The 24,056-nt window shown below is 63.7% G+C and overlaps 2 protein-coding genes across 2 annotated transcripts; one reads left to right on the top strand and one right to left on the bottom strand.

The window, feature by feature from the left end:
- The first annotated feature begins 3,904 nt into the window (after window positions 1-3,904).
- On the top strand, window positions 3,905-11,805 carry SSTR5 (somatostatin receptor 5). The gene is made up of 2 exons (XM_070567108.1): window positions 3,905-4,246; window positions 9,194-11,805. The coding sequence occupies exon 2, from the start codon at window positions 9,230-9,232 to the stop codon at window positions 10,325-10,327; it is 1,098 nt and encodes a 365-aa protein (XP_070423209.1). The 5' UTR covers window positions 3,905-4,246; window positions 9,194-9,229; the 3' UTR covers window positions 10,328-11,805.
- Window positions 11,806-19,432: 7,627 nt separating this feature from the next.
- Window positions 19,433-22,924, bottom strand: C1QTNF8 (C1q and TNF related 8). The gene is made up of 3 exons (XM_070567110.1): window positions 22,801-22,924; window positions 20,981-21,197; window positions 19,433-20,218 (listed from the first exon to the last, which is right to left on the bottom strand). The coding sequence occupies exons 1-3, from the start codon at window positions 22,801-22,803 to the stop codon at window positions 19,668-19,670; spliced, it is 771 nt and encodes a 256-aa protein (XP_070423211.1). The 5' UTR covers window positions 22,804-22,924; the 3' UTR covers window positions 19,433-19,667.
- Between the last annotated feature and the right edge of the window lie 1,132 nt (window positions 22,925-24,056).

Here is a 24,056-nt window from a genome sequence, read left to right as displayed (position 1 = left end):
AGGCTGTGGTTGGGCCTCCCACCTGGGTGCCGCACGTTGTGGATCAGAGTTCCCTTGTCATATGTGGCTGGCCACTGTCCATCTGTATATTCAGTCTCCCACCCCCAGTGGGCTGCCCCAACTGCAGCCATCTCCTTTGGGCATTTCCTGCCCCTGCCCCCTAGGGGTTCAGGGCAGTGGAAGTGCACGGCAGCCCAAACCCAGTAGCCCACTCGGGGCCCGCAGGACGCACCCTGACTCCAGGAGAGGCTGGTCTAAGCAGACTGCAGCCTGTGTGAGGAGGGGGCCACCACTCTGCCTGGCCACATAGAGCATTCTGGACCCCAAGACACATTGCCTTCCAGCACCTCTGCAGACAGGCCCAGGCCCCTGGGACACAGCATCCCCAAATGGGATGTGCATTTCCTCTCCATGCCACAGCACTGCCCTCTCCTCATTGCCTGGGCTCCAAACCTCAGGACCTCCCCCTCCATCTGCCTCCTCCTCCCTGGCCAGGCAGCAGGGAAGCCCACAGCCTTTGACATCAGGCAGGGTTGGGTCCCGGCTCTGCCACCTTCTCCTGGTGCCCTCAGCCTCCAGAACAGCCCCAGGCTCTGAGCAGACACTTGGTGAGTCTCCTGGATCAATGACGCTGTCTGTAAACAGGACAATACCAGCCCCCACCCGTGTCTGCTAATTCTGGAAGCTCACTGCCTTCCTCCTCCCTCTCATGGCTCGCCTGCCTTCACACCCTACCGCTGAGTCAGTGCCGATGGCTCTGCTCGGTGCCACATGGCCCAAGCGCCAGCTTTGGCCCTGCCTGAGGGGCTGGTGTCCTGCACACAGGCAGGGTGGCCCTGGAAACAGCCACATCACCTGCATGGATGGGCCTCGGCTGCTTCTGTCACCCTGCTGGGCTGAGCCTCCGGCCCCCCAAAGCAATGGCCTGAGGGCCACCCAACGCAGCCGGTGGGGAGGTGGGGAAGACCAGAGTGCCTTATGGGGAGTCTTTGGCAAGAGTGGGGCAGCTGAGTCACTCTGAGAGGCCTCTCCTGGACATGCAGGCCCTGTCAGAGGTGAGGCTGGGCCTGGCCTCCCAGGAACTCACCGTCTAGGATGAGGCGGCTCCCAGCTGGGCTGCAGCAGCCACATGTGGGACATCCCAGCCCACGTAAGACAGGACAGCCTACATCAGTCCCCTCCTCACCCCTGCAGAGCCCCACATTCGAGGGACAGCAGGTTGTCCTGAGCAGGGCCCAGTTTCGGCGTCCAGAGACTTGGATCCTAGTCCACCATTGCTCTGCACCCACCGAAGCCCCTTGCCCTCTCTGAGCCTCTTCAAATGAAGAGCTAGGACCTGCAGAATTCTGCCACTTCCCCTCCAGGCCGCAGGATGGGGAGGGGCCCACGTGTGCCAGGAGGCTGGGCAGGTGCAGGTGCACCCCCACCTGGTGTCCCACCTGCGCCTCTTCCTTTGCCCGTTCGTGTCTGGTGGCATGTGCCCTCCACCTGGGGGTCTGGCCATGGTGCTCCAGCCGTGTTGACCCTCTGGAGTGCCCAGGAGAGACTCACCTGGGAGGCACACCTACCCTGTCCTGACCTGACAGGCTCCACCTCTTTCTCCAGGCGGGGAGTGGGGCTAGGCTAGCATAGGCTCCGCCCCCAGCTGAGCCAATCAGAGTGCCCTCAGGAGACAGGCCCCACCCCAGCCCAAGCTGAGCCAATCAGAGTGCCCAGGGCGGGCCTGAGGCCTCATCAGGGTTGTGCAACTGGCAGGTGAGGGAAGAGCCGCCTAGGAGAGGGTGGGGCCAGGAGGGTGCCAAAGATGCCCTGAGGGGTGCAGAGGTTCCTCACTAGCCCGGATGCCAAGTCTCCTGGGGTGCACTCCACCCAAATTCCCCATCCTCCCTTCCCCAGCTGAGCCAGGCTCATCGCCCCTTTGCCAGGGGCTGGGTCTCTGGTCCCCACTCTATCTTGGCTCCTGGCTGGTGCCCGGCACAGCATGATGCCCACTAAGCCCCTTTGGGATGAAGCCTCACAGCACCCCACCTCCCACTCTGAAGGCTGGGAAACTGCAATTTAATGTGCCCCCATTTTAACCATGGCCAGGAGGGTCAGCCCAGCCACCCCCAGGCCCCCAGGGGCTCAGGCCCCTGCAGGCGGCCCTGTGCCTCCCGCGAGTCCACAGTGGCATCTGCAGAGTGGTGGGGGGCAGACGCTCACTCACCGACATTCACACCTTCTGCAACCAGGACAGACATCTCCAAGGGGACGTGGTCTGGAGCAGTGGGTGGCCAAGGGACAAACAGCCAGTGTGGGGCAGCACAGCCCACCCGAAGAGTGGAGGGAAGGCCAGCGTGTCCAGAGCACAGAGAGTGTCTCACCCCCACCCCAGGGCCCGCCCCAGCCTGGGGACCTTCCTGGGAACACAGACAAGGGGCCTCCGGGGTGTTTCCAGGTGAACTGGAGTCAGCCTCCATCGCTGTTGAATAATCACGGGCAGCCTCAGCAGCAGTGGCCAAGCCTGGCATGGGCAGGGGGGGCAGGGATGCAGAGTGGCTGGAGGGCAGGAGGGGGCAGACTTCGTGTCCAGCAGCCTCCAAGGCCTCAGCCTCTGGAAAGGGTGAATCACAAGCCATGATGGAACTCACAGCTAGGGTGGGGTCCCCAAGCAAGGGGTCAGAGATGGTCTCTGGGGAGTCCATCGGGCATTGCCCTGTTGCCATGGCATCCAGCTGCCACTAATCCTTGCCCTCCTTGCTCGTGCTGGGCATGACCTCTGCAGAGTGTCCCCAGGCTTCACCTCACTTGATCCTCCTGGGGCAGGGGGTGGTGTGCAGTCTCAGAACTAGGGGCTGAAAGGCGAGGAGACTCTTGCCAGGAGCACTGGGTGACAGGGGAGGGGAAGGCAGCCTTGGAGGGGACGGCCACATCTCTGGGCACCTTCTCTCCTTTCCCATCAGAGCCCCCAGGAGGACCCAGGTGAGACCACCTGGGTGTTAGAGTGTCAGAGGCATCCCAGCCTGGTGCTGGGCTGTGACTGGACCAAGCACCCATCCACTGGGCACCAACTCCACGTGGGACCCTCCAGAGAGGGCGAGAGGGTGAAGGGCTTACAGGAGGCAGATTCTGGCGAGGGGCCCTGGGACCCAGCCTGTAGCCCCTCCCCAGCGCCTGGCTCCGGCTGAATCTTGGCAGAAGGGAGGTCTCCAGAGCAAAGCCCAGTTCAGCCAGGGCAGGGTGAGTGGAAGGTTCGGAGTGTGTGAGGGGGCGGAGGTGAGCTAGGGGTCCTTGGGATCTGCCCCGGAGCAGGGGCTCCTCCCACAGGCTGCCCTGTCCCGGCAGCCCCAGGGGTCCAGGCCCAGCGCCAGGCCTGGAAGGATCCCGATGTCACTGGAAGGGGCCACAGTGGGGCCAGGGGTTGGCCGTGTGCCCTCAAGCTACTCTAGACAGAGTGTCCAGCACGGAGTGTCATTCAGCCAGCAGCTGGGCTCCCCAAGCTCGGGGCTGCATCCCGTGTAGGGTACTGTCCAAATGCCCACCCAACTCTCGGTGCCTAGTGGACATGAGGAGCTCATACTACTTGTCAAAGTCAGTGGCTGTCACAGCGGGGCCCCAGCCAGCAGCAATGGCAGCACATGGAAACTGGTCAGAAATGCAGATTCTCGGGCCGACCTGCCAATTTGGCCACCCTAGGTGTGAGACGGTGGGGGGGGGCCTGTTTTGATGGGCAAGGGGGGCTCTCATGCCTGCTAACGGGAGACCCCAGAATGAAGGGAGCATGCTGGGAACCCCAAAACCACCCCACCAGCTGGGGCCTCCTGCTGCCCCTCGCCACGCGGCTGACCGTCTCTGCAGCACAGCCGGCCCCATCCGTCAGAGCAGACGCCTCCAGAGCTTCTCCCCGGAGGCAGGACTCTCCTGATCCACCTCGGACTCCCGGGAGTGCGCTCCGGCCCCTCCGCCCCCGTCGTGCTGGCTGCAGGAGCCCCTCCGAGCTCAGATCTGCGACCAGACGGACAGAAAAGGAGGTGGGGCGCCGCTGTCACCCAGTCGCCGCGACGGGACAAGGGCTGCGGGCAAACATGCGAAGGCTTTGGGACCGGAGACAGGCGGACGGGCTTGGGGCCCGGGGAGCCGAGCGCCCGCCCCCCGCCCCGCCCCGCGCCCCGCCCCGCCGGTGCCCCGAGCCCCGAGCGAGCGCAGCGCGGCTCTCGGCTCCCCGGGCCAGAGGGCGCCGCCGCCGCCGCCGCCGCCGCCGCCGCAGGTGAGTGCTGCGCCCCCGCACCCGCGCCCCTGCCCTCCGCTCTCGCCGGGGTCCCGCTTCAGGTCCCTGTTATCCTCTGCGGGGGTCTCACCACCCTGCGTGCAGCCGTGCGCCGCCCTGGCCTGGGGTCCCGCCGTGCTCTCCTCGCTGCGGCTCGCCCTGTCCCCCACGAGCTCCCTATGCACCTCTACTGCCGCACGGGGTCCCTCCCCTCCCTTTCCGTCTGCTCCCCAGTCTCAGCCCCTCCATCCCCTCCCGAAACCTCGCTGCCCTCGCCCTCGCCCTCGCCATCCTCCGGCCTCTGGGCTCTGTGCTCCAGGGTCCGGGCAGAAGCCGCAGGGACACTGCTCACCGCGCCCCTCCCGGCCTGACATCCCCGCGGTGGGCGCCACGGTGGGGTTTGTCCTGGGGCTGGCGAAGAGTAGGCGGCGCGTCTGGGGAGGGTTAGCTCCCTTGCTCAGAGGCTGTGGATGGGGGGTGGGTGTGGATGGGGGTGGGTGTGGAAAGCGGAACTCCGAGGGAGCAGGAGCCGTGGGGGTGTGCGCGGGAGCCGGTCTGAGCTGGCCGGTAGAGGTGGGGTCTGCCCTTCGACCGCGGGGAGGTGGCGGGAAGACTGTAGGCATTGGGGCCAGCTCCAGGGGCCTGTCGGCCGGTGCACGGTCTGCTTGGCCCTGGGGACTCCAGCAGGTGCGTGACCCTGACCTGGGGAGGAGATGGGGCTGCCCCTGCCTGCTGGACACGGAGCCCTCACCTCTCCAGGGCTTGGCACCTGTGCTCTGGAGCCCTCTTGCAGCCTCCCCAGAAGGGAACACAGCCCTGGAAGTTCACCTGTGTGCCCTTTCCCCACCCAGGCTCCCGGCAGGGCCCTCGCCTGCCCACCTGCTTGGCCCACTGTCCCTGGTCTGCCAGCCACCCTGGGTCCTGGGTGAGGGTGAGGGCTGGAGCCAGTGCTGTCCAGACTCTGAGGCTGCGCTGGCTGCTGATGAGCCACCACTGAAGAACAGGTTCCTGGGGACAGCCAACCGCTTGGGAGCCTCCGGGCACAAGGTGGTCCATAGCACCAATGACAATGACTCACCACCATTCGTTCCCGGCAAAATAACGACCCAGATTTCCAAGAAAGTTTGCTGGGGGTGAAACGTGGTCTTGAGGGTGTGCAGACCCCACCAAGACCCTGAGGAGGTGGTTTTGCTGGCCTGGCCTCCCTGTTGCTGCACAGAGCTGCCCACACCCACCTCAGTGTCCCCCTCCTGGGGAGAGGGTACAGCCCCTGACCACAGGCTGCCATAAGGACGGCCGGAGCATGTTTGGGGAAGGAGCAGGAGTTGGCTGCACTCCAGAGCAAGGTCCTCCCACAGGGGTGGCAGGCCTGGATCCAGGGCCCTGGGTGGTGCTGGGGCCTGTCCTCTTAGCCATGCCATCCCCTACATTTGCCCCTGCCCTACACAGGTCAAGGGAGCACCTGTGGATCCGCAGCCTCCCAGGTGAGGCATGGGCCCCAGGAGAACGGAGACTCGACTCCTCCCAGCGGCAGCTGCCCATGGATAGGGGATGCCGGCTCCCTCCCACTGACCTGATATCAGGCTAGCCTGGGAGGGCTTGGAGTGGTGCAGGCTGGACCTCCCCCCCAGGCACAGAGCACTTGAGCATTGACTCGTCCCTGTCCCCAAGCCCCTGGGAAACCCCCTCCTCCGTGTTGCCCAGGGCAGGTGCCTTTCCTGACGGTGGGCAGGAGGTGCCGGGCTGTTTGGGGCAGGCGAGCGGGCAGCACCAGCAGTGAGCCAGGCGCTGCACACGGCGTCCTGCACACCCGAGCTTATTTCATCTGCTCCACAACATTGCAGTTTGTAGGAGTCACTGATTACAGGAAGCCAGGGCTTGGAGACACGGCATGACTTGCCCAGGATCACTGGGCCAGTGTGTGGGGGTGGCTGCGGCAGGGTGAGGACGGGGTCTGTTCCCCACAAGATCCCTCCTGGATGGGGAAGCCCCCAGCATTGGCTCACAGTCCGTTGCACAGCCCACCCTGCTGCATCCCCCACCCACAGGGAAAAGGGCCCCAGGGATGGTTTTCCCACGAGTGTGCAATTTCTGTGACTAAGAAGATTGCCGCTTCTGAATAATGGCTCCTGCGGAATTATGTTCCGAGAGCGGGCACAGCAGCGCGGCCTGATTTAGCTCCTCGCCACTCTGAAGTCGGTCGGGAGTTGGGGCGTTTGGGGGGACAGCAGGGGTGCCTGGCATTCTGCGCAGCCTGCTCAGGGTCCTGGGCGGCCGGGCGCCGGGCAGTGGCCCTGGAGGCGCCCTGAGCAGCCGAGAGCACATTCCTGATTTAGCATCAAACGCATCCAGGCCCCATGCTGGGGCCGCGTCTGAGACCCCGCTCTCTGTGGGTGAACAAAACTCCTCAGGGGGCTGCGACTTCCTCCCCACCCAGCCCCCTTGGGTCCCACGCAGAATGGGCCGGAAGCCTCTCCTTGGGTGTTTTTGGGGAGAGGTGCGGCCCCCAGGACTCTCCACCTCGACATGCACACAGCCCACCCAGCTGTCTCCAGACCAGCGTCCTGGTAGAAGTCATTCCCCACCAGCACCTCAAGGGAGCTTCAAACATTATTTTAAATTTTTTATTGCTTTGTTGAATATGAGCAGGGGCCCCTCTGCACCAGGTCCCAGGAACAGAGATCAGCAGCCTGACTCCCTGCCTGCAGAGAGAGCCTGCAGGTCACCCATCTCTGAGTGTCCCGGGAGGCCCTCCTCCCCGCTGGGCACAGACGCAGGTGAAACACCCGGGAAGGGTGGGTTCCCCCAACCCAGGAGCACCCCTTCTGACTGAGGGCCCAGCAGGCTGCCTGAGGGACCCCAGCTTTGTCTTTAAATGCAGTGGTCCCCAACATCAAACTTTGACCTTTTTTAACAGAGGTTTTGTCACACACTTCACATCAGGTCACAACATCCCATCCGGGTGGGGATCCAGGGTGACGGCGTTTCTCTCTCCAGCTGCCTCCGTGGCTCCTGTGGCCGGTGGGGCTTGTTGTCTGGATCCTCACTCCTCATGGGTTTTGTCTTGTCCCTCCATAAGGCCGTCTTTTATCACTGATGCTCCGGAGGTTGGCTCTGATGCTGTTGCATTTTTACTTTATCCTTCTGGGGAAGGGTTGGTGCTTTCGAGCAGGACTCTTGTCTGTGGCCAGCCCTCCACCTGAATGACGCATTTGCCCCCCGGCCCTCCCAGCCCCCTGCAGGCTCCTCGCCTCAGTGCCACGCTCTGGGGGCCTCCCTCAGCCCCTCCTCCGATTTGCCAATTCTCTCTCCAACTGCATCCAGACTGGCGTTGATCCTGACTTTTGTGTGTTGTTTTATTTTTTTTGTCCAAATGATAATTTTTCATACCCAAGAGTTGTAATTTTCAAAAATAGACACTTGTTCGTTTTACTTCTTAGACAGAAGCCAAATTTATTTCATAATATTTTTATCCACGCCTTGCTGAGGATGCTAAACACATAGAAACGTGTCTCAGGCATTCTTGTTGTCACATGGCTTTTACTTCACCTGAAATGAATCCACCCGTCCACCTGCCCATTGGCGATGTTCTTGGTCGTGTTCACGTTTCCTGGTGTCAGTTGGCCCAGTGAACCTGGAAATTCTGGTGTGTCTGCCCTTTGGGAGCAGAGGATCCTTTCTGTCGTTGTCAGTGTGGTTGATTCCGGGCCTCCTGGAGGGTGTCGTGAGTTCTGAGAAGCCCTGGGTGCTGCTGGGCCTGAGGGACCCTGCTGGGGCATCGCCGCCCTTTCCAGCCCCTCGCAGGTCCTTGTCTGGGTCCCTGGGGGCACTTAGCCTCCCTGCTGGACCCCCACCCCACTCTGTGTGGCCAAGGCCCCAGCCCTGCCTGCCTGCCCTCTCCCCGCCCCCTCCCATCCGTGGAGGCACTTGCTCTTGAGCATCATCGTGATGGACTGTTTCAGACACATGGAGAAGGATGAAAGCTGTGTAAGGAATATGTATGCCTGTCACCCTGCACCACGGGCATTACCATTCCCCCATCTTTGCCTCGGCTCTTTCCCTGCAAAACCCCTTGCGTTCCGTTGTTCTCCCCAGCTTCCCCTTCCACACGCCCTCTCCCAGGGTCGGGCTTGCCCTGCACACCCACGCGTGCGCACACACATGTGCATTTCCCCCAGCTGTTCCAGGTCATCTCCTTGGCCCAGTGACATCCATGCTGTGGTGGATGGGCTGGACAGGGGCTGGCAGGGGGCAGTGAGGCCAAGGCTGCTCGGCCACACGGCCAGGGCTGTGCCAGGGGTGGCACAGACGCCCCTCCCCAGGAGGCAGCTTTCCCGAGAGCGAGGTGGACGCTGGCAGAGCCTCTGCAGCCTGAAGTCTGGCTTCTCGGCCACGCAGAAAGCTCAGCCCCTCCTGACGGTTCCAGAAGGCCACTCAGAGTCCGGCTTTGGGGCCGCCCAGGAGAGCAGGGCTTGGTGGGTGGCATTGGCTGGGTGTGAGGGGCTTGCCAAGTCTGTCCCTCTCCGCCCGTCCTGTGGGTCCCTGGGGAGGTGACTCCTGCCTTCCTCAGTCCCTTTGCTGCCAGTTAGGGGTGGCAGTGCTGCCCCCAGGGCTCCATGAGCCTCAGCAAGACCAGATGCAGACGCAAGGGTGGCTGTGGCCAAGCTGGGAGGCCATGGAGGGTGTGGGGACGGTCATGTCTCCGGAAGCCATCAGGGCATCGACAGACGACGCCTCGGCTCACAGGCAGATGTGCTCCTTCCTCTTCGGGCTTGTTTTCCAAACAATTTGCTTAACGTGATTCCCGGGGAGTCGACCACGAGTAATCGTGTTTACCCGATGCCGTGGGGTAATCCTGTGCCTCACCAGCAGGCAGGGCGGACGTGGGAGAGGAAGTGCCTGGCTGTCCGGTTAATGGTCCCCGCGTCCCCTCCTCTTCTCTTGCAGAGAAGACGACGCACCGGCCCTGCCCTCAGTGTCGCGATGGAGCCTCTGTCCCCGGCCTCCGCACTGGCCAGCTGGAACACCTCCTCAGCGGCCACCAGTGGAGGTGGCGAGAATGGGACGCTGGTGGGGCCAGCACCCTCGCCGGGGGCCCGGGCGGTCGTGGTGCCCGTGCTGTACCTGCTGGTGTGCGTGGCGGGGCTGGGCGGCAACACGCTGGTCATCTACGTGGTGTTGCGCCACGCCAAGATGAAGACGGTCACCAACATCTACATCCTCAACCTGGCCGTGGCCGACGTGCTGCTCATGCTGGGGCTGCCCTTCCTGGCCACGCAGAACGCCATCTCCTACTGGCCCTTCGGCCACGTCCTGTGCCGCCTGGTCATGACGCTGGACGGCATCAACCAGTTCACCAGCATCTTCTGCCTGACCGTCATGAGCGTGGACCGCTACCTGGCCATTGTCCACCCCATCCGCTCCACCCGCTGGCGCCGCCCGAGGGTGGCCAAGCTGGCCAGCGCCGCAGTCTGGGCCTTCTCGCTGCTCATGTCGCTGCCGCTGGTCATCTTCGCGGACATCCAGGAGGGCTGGAACACCTGCAACCTCAGCTGGCCGGAGCCCGTGGGCCTGTGGGGTGCCGTCTTCATCATCTACACGTCCGTCCTGGGCTTCTTCGGGCCGCTGCTCGTCATCTGCCTGTGCTACCTGCTCATCGTGGTGAAGGTGAAGGCGTCGGGCGTGCGCGTGGGCTCCACGAGGCGGCGGTCGGAGCGCAAGGTGACCCGCATGGTGGTGGTGGTGGTGGTGGTGTTCGTGGGCTGCTGGCTGCCCTTCTTCATTGTCAACATCGTCAACCTGGCCTTCGTCCTGCCCGAGGAGCCCGCCTCTGCCGGTGCCTACTTCTTCGTGGTCATCTTGTCCTACGCCAACAGCTGCGCCAACCCTGTGCTCTATGGCTTCCTCTCTGACAACTTCCGCCAGAGCTTCCGGAAGGTTCTGTGCCTCCGCAAGGGTTCAGGTGCTGAGGACGCAGATGCCACAGAGCCTCGGCCTGACAAGGGTGGCCGCCCAGAGGAGGCCACGCTACCCGCCCGCAGCTCCGAGGCCAACGGGCTCATGCAGACCAGCAAGCTGTGAGGGCCGTGGGCGGGCGGCGCCAGGTGGCTCCTGCCCCTGTCTGGTCTCGTTCTCCCAGGCAGAACACTCCCCCAAGATTCGGGGTCCTGCCCAGCTGACCCCCTCAGCGGCCTGGAGGTTCCCTGTGGTGTGAGGACCATGGGTGGTCCTGGTCCTGAAGTGACAAGTCGTCACTTTCACCAGCCTGTTGTCGCCATGCAGGCCAGGTCCCGGGATGTTAGGGGGTGGGTAGGACAGGCCTGGGTGTCCCGGGCAACAGTCAGGGCATCCTGACCCTCCAGTCCTGTCCTCAGGCTGTGGGAGTGACCATCGGTGTGAGCTGGTGATGGCTTGCCCGGCCTCCACCCTCTTATCACATGTACCCCCCACACATCAGCCCTGCTTCCCCTGGTCAGCATCAGGTGCTGCTCTGTGAAACTGAAGAGCCAGAAGGCCCTGGGCTGCGGCCTCTACCCCAGAGCTCTCAGGACCTATGGCTGTGCTGACTTTGGGGGTGGCAGGTGTGAAGCTGCACACGGCCCCCCGGCAGCGAGTGCACTGGCATTCCAGGGGAGACAGCCAGGCCTGCTGAGCTCTCCTGTCCTCGAGCCCCCATCCACCCCGCCACCCATCCCCGTCACTGTCTCTCCCTTCCTGGCTGGCTGCTGGCATGGTCCCAGGAGGCTGCTGAGGTTGGGCTGGGCTCCGTGGGTCCCACCGTGGAAGCGAGTGGGGAGGGCAGCAAGTGCAGAGGGAGAGCGAAGGGGCTGAGGTCAGGGGTGGAGAGTGGGCCCCCAGGCTTCGGGGGTGACACAGGTGTCCCCAGGAGCACAGCGAGAGGCCCTCCTGGGGAGGGGCAGGCAAGGACGCAGGAAGCTGCAGCTGGCTCTTCTGCTTTCAGCAGGGGCTCCGGCCCGGGAGGGAGAGTGGATAGGAGCAGAAGAGAAATATCCAGACGGCAGTGGGGGAGCCGCCTCCCAGCGCAAATAGCAGGCGGCTTGGAAAGGCAGTGCCGTGTAGGCGTGAAAACGCCAGCAAATGCCAGGCCCCTGAGGAATTCTGCGTCCCTGGACAAGAGTGGTCTTATCCACCCCCAGAAACACCAGCTCCTCCCGCCACCAGGCCTGTGGGTCCCGGGAAGATGCCCACACTTTGCTGGGAGCCCGGGGCCTTGGGCCTCTCTCTGAGGCTGGAAGGAGAAGGGTCAGAGTTGGGGGCTCACTCAGCCCGCGGGGCCCCCATCTGGAATAGCCCTGCCCGGTGCCACCCCCAGCTTGGCTCGGGCTTCCTGGGTCTTCCCAGAGCAGGACCCTGACCCCTAGGAAGGCACAGGGAGCAGGCAGAGATGTACTGGGCAGGGGACAGGCCTGGTCCACGCTACCCGGGCCTGAGCACTGGCCAGACAGAGGCCAAGCCCTGGGAACACCATCGCATAATGAGGGCGCTTGTGTGTGACAGCCGCTCTCCTGAATAAACGAGAGGATAAATGTTTGACTCTTTCCCAAAGCAAATATTGTCCCTGGAGCCGATCGAAGCTGGTGCAAATCAGAGGCAGTGGATGGAGGAGCCTGGGGTGGGGGTGGGCGGACCCTTGGCTGGAAGTGGGCAGCTGGGTCACTTAGACGTAGCAAAGCAGAGGTGTAAACCAGCTTGGAAGGGGGCAGAGGTGTTTCCCCTCAAGGCCCCAGGACGGGGCTGGGAGTGGGAGACTGGTTGGGGACCCTCTTCCTGGGCGGGTGGGGACCCAGCAGCCTCCAGGGCCCCAGGCTGAGTCTCCATCCCTCCTGGGCTCAATTTGGGGCGCAGGGGGACAGCTCCTCCATTCCAGAGCCTGGAATCAGAGTCACCAGGTACTGGTAACCAAACCCATTCCTGACTTGCCCTAGGGACAGCATCCCAGAGCGAGGCGGGGTGCCCAGGGAGAAACTGAGGCCTGTTCACCCTGCGCCCCCCCTACACGGTCAGGCCTCCCCCAGGATGTGGATACAAAGTACATCTGCTCAGAATGACTTTGGGGAGCGAGCAGATGGCTCAGAAATCTCTGCCCAGATCAATTTCTCCCAATTGATCCGACATCGCGAGCTCCCTCCCCAGGGCCGCGCCAGCGTGGGGACGACAGACGCCAGCAGTGTCCTGACCGGCTCCTGCCCTTGTGGGGTGTGAACGTGTGCGTGTGCATGTGTGTGTGTGAGTGTGTGTGGACCCAGTGGGCGGGGGAACCTGTGGGATGTTCCATGAGACTCCAGGCAGCCCGTGGACGCTGGGTCTAGGTGGACGTGGGGAACGAGGCTTGACCAGCGTGAACAGTCCTTGAAGCCCCCAGGGGGGATGGGGCATGGAGCTGGAGGGAACGAGGACCTGGACACCCCCGAGCATCTGTCACGGGACAGGGGCATGAGTGTGCCAGGAGGAGCATGGGCCCTGGGAGCCAGTGGACACGGGAACACATCCTGGCCAGGCCGCTGCCCTCCTGTACCCAGCGCAGGCTGGGGACAGCTGTCGGGGCCCCAGAGCCTCCACACTGCCTGGAGGTCCGGCATCCCCAGGCCCTGATTGGGGGTGGGGGGACATAGAGCAAACACCCTCTGGGTGGGTGACGACTTTATGGGCTTTCTGTCCGCATCAATGGGTTTTATTGGCCGCTGGGCTCCAGTGGCTCCCGGAGTGACCTTGCTCAGGAAATCCGGCCCGGGGCCAGGACGCGGTGCCTCCGGGATGGGGGCAGAGGCAGGAGGGGTCTGTTTGCCTGGCAGGGTGGGGCACGAGTGGGAGGGCGGGTGATCAGGGCGCAGCTCCCACAGGCAGAGCCGGTCTTGTACCCCAACAGTGAAGGAAACTGAGTCTGGCCCATCCCGGGGGCTGAGCAAGGCTGTGCTCACAGTCCCCGGCGGGTGGCGGCTCCTCCCAGCTGAATCCCCATCGGCAGGAGGGGTGTCGGGTGCCCTGGGTGGGGTCCTGAGGAGGGGTCAGAAGGGCCCACCCTCCTTGGATGTCCTGTGACAGGACGATGGGTGGACCACGGGCAGACACCAGGAAGGACTTCCCACAGGAACCTGGGGACCGAGGGGGCTGTGATGTCCTCTGGTGGGGTCAGGGAGACTGAATGGCATTGGGAATAGGATCTTCGATGGTCACCTCTCAGGCCCCTGCAGAACCCTGGATCTCAAGGGCTGGGTGGAAAGGAGGACCTGGAAGGACACCTGAGTCTGTGACCCTCCTCCAGCCCTGGCGACAGGGGTCCCCAACCCCAACACTGCCGGCTCCCCTCTGTTGCAGCCAAGCACACCGTCCTGTTCTGTGCAGACTGGCTTATGCCATCCCGGCTCCTGAGGGCTGGTCTGGCCACCCTGGCCCTGAAGGGTGTTTGTTGAGTGAATAATTGAGTGACATTAAGTGGTGGGCACTCTGCCAGGTGGGGGACCTTACCTTGAAGGTCCTGTGACTGCCCAGGAGCCTGAGGGGGGGGGTTCCCCATTTCTGCCCCTCCCTGCCCTGGGGCTCTCACCTCCCTCCAGGGCCCTGGCCCCTCCCGGTCCCAGGCCCACTCTCTCCCCTCCGTCAGGCTACATATCTGGAGATGGTGGTGACAGCTGTGCATTTGCCAGATTCTCACTGACAGGGATCAAGGGGCACCATCTAGGTGCCTGGGTGGGTCCCAGCACTGGGGGGGCAGGGACTCCGCCCAAGCAAACATCCCTCCTCAGGCCGCTGCCTCGAGAGAGGGGCTTGAGGCCCTTCCTAAGCCAATCTGATCCCCGACATTTGCACCCACGGGCCAGTGTCCATCCTCCAGGCCACACTCATGTGTGTGAGTTGCTCTGGGCTGTGGGTGCAGGGCAGGGGTGCCCCGAGGGGAAGGGGCACAGTCCTTCTGGGGCTGTCCGTAGGGCTGGTTCTCAGTGGAAGAAAGTGAGCACTGGGCAGGGGGCACCAGCCGTGTCTCTCTTCTGCCCGACAGCCCTCGTGGCTCCCGCTGCCCCAATGTCTGCCGCACCCCGTCCCCACTCTGCGGGCAGCCCCATCCATGTGCGCAGTTTGAGGAACTTTAATTAAAGGACACTTTGCAGGGCGGTGGGTGGCACAGTGCCCTGGGCTGACAATGTTGGGGCTTTACGTCCCAAGGGTGGGGGATGGGGTATCAGAACCAGGAGACCAAGGGGCTTCCTTCAGCCGAGGCAGCAGCCACCCGGTGGCCAGTGACTGAGCCCTGACCCTCCCTTCTTCCTGCACCCTGCTGGGCTCCCCACTGCAGGACAGAGGAAGCCTGGAAGCTCCACAGGGGTCGGTGCGATGGGAGGGGGTGGACATGGGGCGACAGAACTTCCCACACCAGGCTGTGGCCTCGCCCAGCCCTCTGCACGATGGGTCTGTCCATGCTCCTCCGAGGCCACTCTGTTGGGAGCTGGCCAAGCTGGGGGCTCCACCTGGGTCCCCCACCAGGCCCTGCCCACATGTTCCCTGAGGGACACAGGTGACGGTGCTGACCAGGCAGCCTGGAGAGAAGAATATCTAGATGCCGACACTCTGGGGGGTTTGGAAGGAGCACCCCTGGGCCCATGGTGACCACGATGGGTTTACTCCTTGCCTGTCCTCTCATCCGTCTGTCTGTGCAGGCTCTCTGACGGCAGGAAGCCCCCCGTGGCTCCCCAGGGCAGGAGCGCTTCCCTGTGTTTTGCATTTTGGCTTCAGGATTGATATAGAACCCTGCTTCCTGTTTTTACAAAGTCAAACCCATCACTCGTCTACTTGGGAAATTCTTCCACTCTCTTTAGAATCGAGAAGTCTTTCCCATCCAGAGATTAGCTAAATATCCCCACATATTTTTTTAATCGTGATAAAATACACACAACATAAAATTCACCGTCACCACTTGAAGTGCACAGTCCCGTGACATTAATTACACTCATGCTGCTGTGCAACCATCATCTCCAGAACTTGGGCATCTCGCAAAACTGAAACTGTCCCCACTAAACAATCCCCCAGCCGCCTCCCTGGGCCCCTGGCCCCCCACCGTCCTGCTCCCCATCTCTGTGATTTGACTCCTCCAGGGGCCTCCTATGAGTGGAATCACACGGCGTTTGTCTTTCTGTGTCTGGCTCATTTCCCTGAGCCTCGTGTCCTCAGGTTCAGCCAGGTCGTAGCAGTGATATTCCACTGTGGGGACCACATTTGTTTATCTGTCCATCATCGATAGATCACTTGGGTTGTTTCCACATTTTGGCTCTTCTGAATGAAGCTGCTGTGCCCGTGGGTGTGTATCCCATGTATCTGTAATGATTGCCTTGCTGATGACTCTTTCACTCAACTGCAGTTTGCCTTGGCACAGGAGGCAAAACTCCGATGGACATCCCCCTCCTCGCAGCCTCCGGCTTTGCTGGCACGTGCACGCTCCCTTGTCCTCTGGGATGACAGACCTTGGGGCTTCCATTTGTCCCTGACTGGTGCCCACTTCATTCATAGTTACATCTTCAAACTCTATTTCAGTATCGACTAGGACAAGTGTCCCCACAAAACGGAGCTGGGTCACAATCCTCCAGGCTCCTTCTGCCTATTCGTTCTTCCAGGTTCTCTCCAACATTATTTTTTAAAGTGAAAAAAATGGATTTTATGCCCAAATGTTCATAATAGCACACCCATAATGGCCTCATTCGAGAAACACCCCAAATGTTTATTGACGGATGACGGATAAACAAACTCCGCTTCATCCAGACCGTGGGATGTTATTCGGCCACAAGAAGGAGTGAAATCCTGACACATTCGGCGACCTGGATGAGCCTGAGGACGGCGTGCTCAGTGAGGGAGGCCAGACGGAGAAGGCCACGTGGTGCGTGAGTCTATTTCTGTGAAATGTCCAGAACAGGCTGACCCACGGGGACAGACAGCAGATCGATGGGCGCCAGGGGTGGGAGGAGGGGACAGGGAGTGACCACAGATGGTGACGGGGTCTCTTTGAGGGTTGAAAATGTCTGGAACCAGATACAGGATGTGGTTGCACAGCACTGTGAATGTGCTGAATGTCTCTGAATTCTGCACTTAAAAATGGTTCGTTTTATGTTCTATAAATTTCACCTAAATTTAAAAAATGGATGTTTTACTTGAATTCCACTCAACAGATAAATATGGATGAATTGGCTGGCCGACGGGCTTCCCTCTGTCAGGAGAAGGCGCAGCCACCCCTCATTCGTGTCCCTCGGCCCCCGCTTCCCCCGGCTTGCCCTCCTGATCGCGTCGCCCGCTATGCTGATGGGAGTCATTCACCCTCTTAGATTCCCAGTGGTCGGCAGCGCCCGGGTGCATTGACTTTCGTGTCTCCGGCCTCTTCCCGAGGGCAGGGCGCCTGTGTGGCCCCCCCAGGCTGCTCAGCTGCCTCCAGCCTTTCTTACCTCGTGGAGACAGTGCCTCTGCATCAGCCCTCCTTGTCCTCTGTTCTCAGTAGGTTTTTTTAAAATAAATAAGCTTGGAGGGTTTGAGGGGGACACCGGACTGCCGTCTCCTCCTGGACCCTCCGGCAGTTTGCATCCCCCTGAGTGTCCCCCTCCAGTGCCCTGAGGCTCTGGGGGCATCTTGTTGGGGGTCTTGGCCACGTGCAGGACATGAGCCCCACCCCACCCCTGGTTCACTGAGGATGCAAGTCACCTTGGCGCTTGGATGCCCTTCTTGGCCTGACCGGCTCTACCTTCCTGGGTCGGTGGCTGGGAGCAGGGTCTGTCTGGGGAGCTCGGCCGAGCTGCCCCTGTGATCCCTGCCTGGCTCCGTGGACAGCCAGGCTCACGCGGGGAGGTGAGAAGGAGGCAGGGGCCGCCGGGTCTGCAGACTCCCCGGGCCCAGGCACCCCTCCCAGGCCACGGTCCTCTCAGCCCTGCACCTTCAGGGTCCCTGGAGGCTGCTCTGGGGGGCCTGGCAGAGGCCCTGGGTCCCCACTGCCCGGCAGTGAGCTGAGAAGAACATGGGCTTGTCTGTAGCCCGAACAGAGGCTTCCCTCCCCCGCCTCCTGGCCAGGCTGGCCCGCGGCACACAGGGGTGTCTGGGGTCCTGGCCGGGGTTGGGTGCGGAGTCCAGGGCCTGGGAGGATGGAGGGAGGCGGGGTCCTCCCAATGCCCTGCAGACCCCGTGTTCTTGTTTAGGCTCCTTTATCTCTACAGCAGAATCTCCCTGCCACTGAGCCCCATCAGCCTCCGAGGTGGCTCCCGTCGCGCCTGCCCGTTGCCGAGCGCCCTGGGTGTGCCCGGCTATTCCAGCCATAAAAGGACACGGGCCGAGGGGCCAAAGGGCAGCCTCCACCCAGCTCAGCGTCCAGGGCTGCCTCCCAGCACCAGTCCTGTCTCTGGCAGGGCCACGGCTCCGCCAGGCCAGGACGTGGCCCCCCTCCCACATCAAGCCCCCCAGGAGTGTGCTGTCACTGGCCAAGTGCCATGGCCGCGTCTGGTCCAGTGAGGGGTCCCGGGGACAGGGGTTCCCTTTAAGCCCCTGATGCTCTGTGTCTCTGGGTCCGGACACCTGCTTCTGGGAGGCCCCAGGGAGAAGCTGAGGCCTTGGGCGTGGGGCCTGTGCTCAGACCTGGGGGAGGCTGTGACTCCAAACCCCCAGCCCCGGCCTGGGCTCCCCCGCCCCCTGACAGGGTTCTGGGTTCAGACAAAGCAGGCTCCTGCCCTGAGGAGGCGAGAGACAAGGTCAACACAGGCACGCACAGGGGTTCTGGAGACGCTTGCTAGCCTCAGTTTCCCTACCTGTCAAGGGAGCCCCACTCTGTGTGTCCGGGAGGCCGGGGCCTGCTCACCACCCCTCCCCCCCCAGCTCTGCTTCTCTAGGCTTTTGTGCCCCAGGTCCCCTCTGCCCGGCCCCTGTCCACGGGGCGGGCAGGGAGGTTCCTGCTCCAGCCCCAGCTCAGGGGTGATGTTCCTGTGGGGTAACCGAGCTCCATGTGGGCCGGGAGGGTGTTCGTGTGCCCACCTGCGTCTCCTCCCCCAGCACAGGGACGAAGAGGTGCCTGTGTGTGACATGGATGAGCAGGTCTTCCACCTCCTTCCCACCTGCCCCCATCCGCTGACCACTGTCCAGAGAAGGTCCCCCGGCCCACACACCACCCTCCTTGGGGCCCCAGCGAGCCCGAGGATGTGGGACCCCCAGTGGGTCATCGATTCATGGGCTGGGGCTCCTGGAGGGACGGAGCCAAGCTGGAGTGGGCCGTGATGGAGGGACCAGCCAGGCTGGGTGCTCTGTGGGCCCAGAGCCCCTGAGGTGGACGAGGACTGAGCAAGCCCCCGTGCCTGTCCAGCACCATGAGGCCCCAGGCAGCCCAGCGGGCAGCCTGGTCCTGGTGCATCCGTGGAGCAGAGGGACCTGGGGCTGCCCTAGCTGCCTCCTGCCCCCTCCCGCTCTCCAGCCAGTGGCCCATGGGCTTTCCTTCAGCAAGAGCTCCAGCCCAGCCCAGCCCAGCCCGGCCAGCCTGCAGCTCCAGCCACCTCACCATGGCCCAGGACCTCAGCCAGCTTGGCTGGGCTCTGGTGATTTCACACGCTGCTCCTGCCAGGGTCTCGGTGGCCTCTTTGCCCCAGAGTCCTCACTCAGGAGGGAGCAGCCTCGGAAGAGATACTGGAGAGGCCCCAGGGAGGAGGCAGCAGTGGTGGGGCCAAAGGGGCTGGGCAGAAGGTTCTGGAGTGGCCAGGGAACACGTGGCAGGAAAGGAACAGACTGGGAGTCTATTTTAGAGCAGAGCAGCCTGGTGGCTCCAACCCAGGGTCGACAGAGGCCTCCTGCAGAGTGAGTGTGGCCAGCTCCAGGTCCGCCCTCTTGCCCTCAGGCACAGGGGACTGGGGGCCTGGGGCTCCCTCGGGCTCTGGTGCACATGGAGCTATGACCTTCCTCCACCGGCCAGCCCATTCCAGACAGACGAGAGGACGCCACCAGAGCCAGGCCGCGTGTTCAACCGAGGGCGAGCCTCTCGTCCCCACCCAGCCTGACGTCATCCTGTCTCAGGAGCCCTTGCCGCCTGCTAACACCCCCCGAATTTAGCATGTTTCCTGCCGGAATCGGCTCCGAGAGGGCCATGGTCTGCGTTTGACCACCGGCCTCCCCATCGTCCACCCCGGCACCCAGTAGGTACTTCACAAGTGTCCCCACGCAGGATGCTCCACACAGCCCTTTATAAGCAGAACAGGTCGCTGGACCCAGAGGGCCAACTCCATCAGGTGCAGAGCCGCCCCCGACCCGGGCTCTCCTCCCGCCTTCCTGGGAGGCAACACTCCGCCTGCACTGTCCCACGGGGTCAGGCCCCGAGCTGTGAAGGTGAAGGCAAGGGCGGGTTTGGGGTCTGGGGGTACGTCCGTCGCAGCTGGGCAAGCGTGGGGCCTCTCTGTGGCCACTAGAGCTCAGTGGCTGGCTTGACCAGGTGGCCGCTGAAGGTGATGTAGAGGTCGCCGTGCTCACCGTAGATGGCGTTGTCACGGTCACGCTGGAACATGCGCACCCAGACGGTGTCGCCGGCATCCAGCGGCAGCAGCAGGCTCTGGGTCTGCATGACGCTGCGCTCGCTGGGCTGCGCGTACAGCACGGCGGTGGCCCGCCGGTTGCACATGACGTGCAGATAGGTCTCCTTGTAGTTCCAGGTGTGCACGTTGAGGCTGAGGAAGTAGATGCCGGGCACGGCACAGAGGAAGCGACCGGAGGCCAGGTCAAAGGCGCTGTCCAGGTTCACCAGCTCCGTGTCGAAGGTCACGGCCTGGAAGTCGTCGGAGCTGTGCAGCCCCTCTCGCCGGCCCACCGAGAAGGCCGCGTAGGCTCGCTGGCATGGGGCGCCTGGCGGCCCCACCTGCCCCTTCTGACCCTTGCGGCCGCGGGGGCCCCGGGAGCCTGGCGGGCCCTCCTTCCCACTCCTGCCGGTGCGACCTCTGAGCCCTGCTTCGCCCTTTGCACCTGCAGGGGAGCGAGCCGAGGATGCTGGTCAAGGCTCGGGATCCAGGGCCGGACTCACTGACCATGTGGCCTTGCAAGTGATCTCACCTCTCTGAGCCCCAGGCTCCTCGTCCGTAAGAGGGGTGCTAACCCGCCCCTCACACAGGGCAACAAGAAGCCATACCCCAAAGCTGTGGCCGTTCTGGGGCCTGCACAGATTGTCACATGGGGCCAGCAGGGACAACAGGCTCGGGGCAGCTACCGGAGGAAGGGTCTGAACTGGGCTTTGAAGGAGGAGAGGCCTGGGAAACTGGTGCCCGAGTCCTACCTGAGTGTGGTCTTCTGTGCAGCCCTCCAGGACAACGACCTTTTTGGAGCCCAGCCTCTCTTGCCTTCTCCCAAGGGGGCGCCGCTCGAGGGGCCACAGGGACCCCGCCCTCCCTTCCCCACCTCCCCCAGGGCTGGGCCTGTCAGGGCCACCACCGGCAATGAGCAAGACTGAGGAACCCACAGGCCCTCTGTTCACAGCCCCCTCCCCAGGCCACTTTGCCTCCTGCTTGAGGGGGCTGCTGGGCGCTGACCGTCCTTACAAGGCTGAGGGAGTGAGGACAGCCGCTCAGTGTGTCCCCCTGGCGCCAGGCGCCTTCCCAGAGCCAGCTCTGCCTAACTCGGGACCCCGGAGCGCTGCCCTCCCCTCCGGCGCCCTCTCCCCTGTGCCCCTCAGTGTGGGATGTCCCTGTGGGGACAGGGGACAGGTGGGGTGCCCTGAACATGGACACTCACCTTTGAGGATTGAGATGTCGATGGTGGGCTGCACACGAGGCGGCCACACCCACTCCTCCCCGTCGCTCATGGGGGCGTGCGGGCCAGGGGCGGCCGGCGGCCAGGCCGGGCGGCAGCAGTGCACACACGGCCGCCGGGGCAGCCCCAGGCCAGGCCAGGCCCGGGCAGGCAATGCCAGGAGGAGCAGGAGGGCAGGGGCTGCCACTGGGGCCAGAGCCTGGGGGACGGGAGGGGGCAGGGAGGGAGGGCATGTGAGGGGGAGACACCCCTGCTGAGCCCCCGACACCCCCTCCCCCCCGCAGCCCAGGCTGTGCCCCCTTGTCGGGGAAGACACTGGGTGGGACCAGGGAGTGCGTGTGTGGAGATGGACAGTCGGGCCTCTCAGGGGCCGCAGTGGGCAAGGCCAGACCTTGTCCTGCCCCAGACGGAGGCCTGGCTGTGCCCCCTGCACACTCGGCCGCCGGCCCCAGACAGATGTCACTGATTGATACCCGCACACTTTCACCTGGACCTGGACATGGCTCAGGATCCTCCTCAACACAGCACGACGGGGCCACCACCAATCTGAGGGGCCAGCACGGGGGACAACTCACCTGCCCTTCAGGAGCCCCAGGCAGCCCCACCTCTCCCCTCTGGAGCTTCCTTCCCAGGGGCTACTGCCTCTGTGGCACCCCCACCCCTCCCCGGGGCCTTAGCTCTGGGCTGTAGCAGGCACCCTGCCTGCCTGGTCCCCAAAGCCCCCATGGCTGGGGACCCCCCGCCTGGCAGATGGAAGGGGAGCCTTCGTGGGGGCGGGGGGCTCTGAGTCAGCCCTCCAAGGCCCCCACCCACCTGTGGGGGGCAGAGCCCTCGGGGAGGGGCAGCGGGGCTGCTTCAGGGAAGGGCAGGGCCCCCCCCCCGGCTAGCTGGGCCGGGTCCCAGCTTGGCACAGTTTCTGCCAGGCTGCCTAGCTGGGCAGAGGGCAGCGAGAGCGTCCTGCGCTCCCAGGAGAGGGAGGGCAACTTGGGGGCTGCCCCATGTGGCCCCTCACTCAGCTGTGTGGAAGACGGTCTTTGACCTCCACCAGGCCTGGGCCTCCTGCCTCCACCTCCCCTGTCCTAGGAGACCCTGCCTGACTCCTGGCCCATCCGTGCCAGATCGGGGCACCTCTTCCCAGCTCAACCAGCAGCTGCTGCAGAGAGGGCCTGGGTGAGCCCCACGTGCACCTGGGCCTCAGTTTCCCCTGACACATTGGTCCTGCCTGTCCTGGTCTCCCCAAGGCTGTGTCCAGGAGGCTCAGCCAGGGCTGGTCTCCTGCAAGCATAGGCATGTGGGGTCGGGGTCCTCACTCTTCCCTGGAGGCCAGCCCTGCTGAAAAAAGACTCAGGCCCCCTCTTCCAGGAAGCCCTCAGGGACTCTAGTCCAGAGTAAGGTCCTCTTACACTGTAGGTCTGAGACCCACTCCCAGGCCGAGCTTCCCTGGCAGGTGGGACTTCTTCTCTCCACTCCTCCACAGAGCTCAGCAGACCCTGACCCACCCCCACCACCAGTTACATTGGACCCTGAAAGGGCCTCCTGGATTCCTCCCATGGACAGACCTGACAAGAGTGGGTGTCTCTAGGGGACCCCACCCCATAGGCAGGCCTGTGCCACTGGAGCCCCCACCCTGTCCCTGTGGAGACCTAGGGTCCTGGCCATGCTGGTCCTCTGGCCCTGCCCAGCAGCCATTCAGGACTGGAACCCCCTCCTGCTGGGGTTCAGGGGTAGCACAGAACCCCCCCAAGCCCAGCCTGTCCAGGGGGGCTGTGAAGACCCCCGCCTGCCCCCATGCACCCAGTTACCATTGCACGGCCGTGGGCGCTGCTGCCTGCTGGCCGTCTCCAGCGTCACTGCCCCAGCGGCCGGTGAAAGAGCCCTTTCATGCCGCCCAGGCGCCCACGGCTCCGCCGAGCCATCCAAGACCAACAGACCTCGGGCCAGCCGCAGAGCCCAGGCAGGAGGCTTGCAGGGCCCCCGCCCGCCACCTGCCGCAGGGTCTGTGCAGCCCCGTGACAAGGACTCCAGGGTCCTCCTGTCCCTCCCTGCACCCTGGTGTGGGTCTGGGTGCCTGGGGGCATCTGGGACGGACCAGGTTTGGGGATGGCATCGTGGGCTGGCCGCTGTCCTCCTTTGGCAGAAACCAAGCCTGCTGCCCCATCTGGGTGCAGTGACTTGGGGGAGTCGGGGGGGGTGGAGCTGGGGCTGGGTGGAGCCTGCTGAGGGGTTTGGAGGCCAAATAGCATGTGGAGCTGGAGATGCAGAACAGGGCCACCAGCCCTGTGCTGGCCCGCCTGGGCACCATGACGCCCCTCCGGCTCTGACTAGAAAAGCAGCATTTGACCAGGCCGGTGGTGTCTGCCTCACCTCCCGCTGTGCCCTCCTGGGGTCACAGTGCCCAGTGGAGCGAGAGGCCTGTGTGACACCCTGCTGGGGGCCTCAATATCGGCCCAGCCCTTCAGCAGATCAGACATGTGCCCCTGCAGTGCGCCTGTGGGAGTGACCACAGAGCCCTCCCGCCCCGGCAGTGGCAGGTGGGCCACACCCACTGTGAGCGGAAGGCAAGCCCACACCAGGGCCCAGCCTCGTCCCCACTCAGACTCTGGTTCTGTACAGCTGGAGACTGAGCCCAGAGGCAGGGCTGGGCACCTCGGCCTCTGGACTCGGGGCTTGCGATTCCTGCCCCCGTCATGCCAGGCCGCCTGTGGGTAGACGCTGGACAGGCCTGAGGAAGTGTGGCCGCCTTGCTGGGAGGCAGGCTGTGGGCCGCCAGACTGGCTCACTGTGCCTGCCCATCTGGGCACAGCCTGGGGCCCATCCCTGCACACTGATGACCAGGGAGGGGGCGAGGGTGGGAGGAAAGGGGCAGACCAAGGTGCCTCCGCCTGTGGGGGGCTTCTCGTGCCAGGCAGAGGGGGAGTGGGGCTATGAGGGCTGTGGACGGGGCAGTGCCACTGAAGCTGGTCCCCCAACCCCAAGATGACAGCCTACCCTCCAGCAGGGCCCAGTGGCCCTTTTAGGGGCAACTGTCTTCACCCCACAGTCAGCGGTGGCACAGACA

This window comes from Equus przewalskii, chromosome 12 (assembly GCF_037783145.1).
Source record: "Equus przewalskii isolate Varuska chromosome 12, EquPr2, whole genome shotgun sequence".
NCBI lineage: Eukaryota > Metazoa > Chordata > Mammalia > Perissodactyla > Equidae > Equus > Equus przewalskii.
The sequence above is the reverse complement of the archived record's forward strand: the minus strand, read 5'-3'. Positions and strand labels throughout refer to the sequence as shown.

Bases quoted from the DNA above. Each gene is read 5' to 3' on its own strand.
- SSTR5 (XM_070567108.1), top strand. From the start codon at position 9,230: ATGGAGCCTCTGTCCCCGGCCTCCGCACTGGCCAGCTGGAACACCTCC.
- C1QTNF8 (XM_070567110.1), bottom strand. The intron at 20,219-20,980 runs GTGAGTGTCCAT...GCTCCCCTGCAG, and splicing joins CGACATCTCAATCCTCAAAG to GTGCAAAGGGCGAAGCAGGG.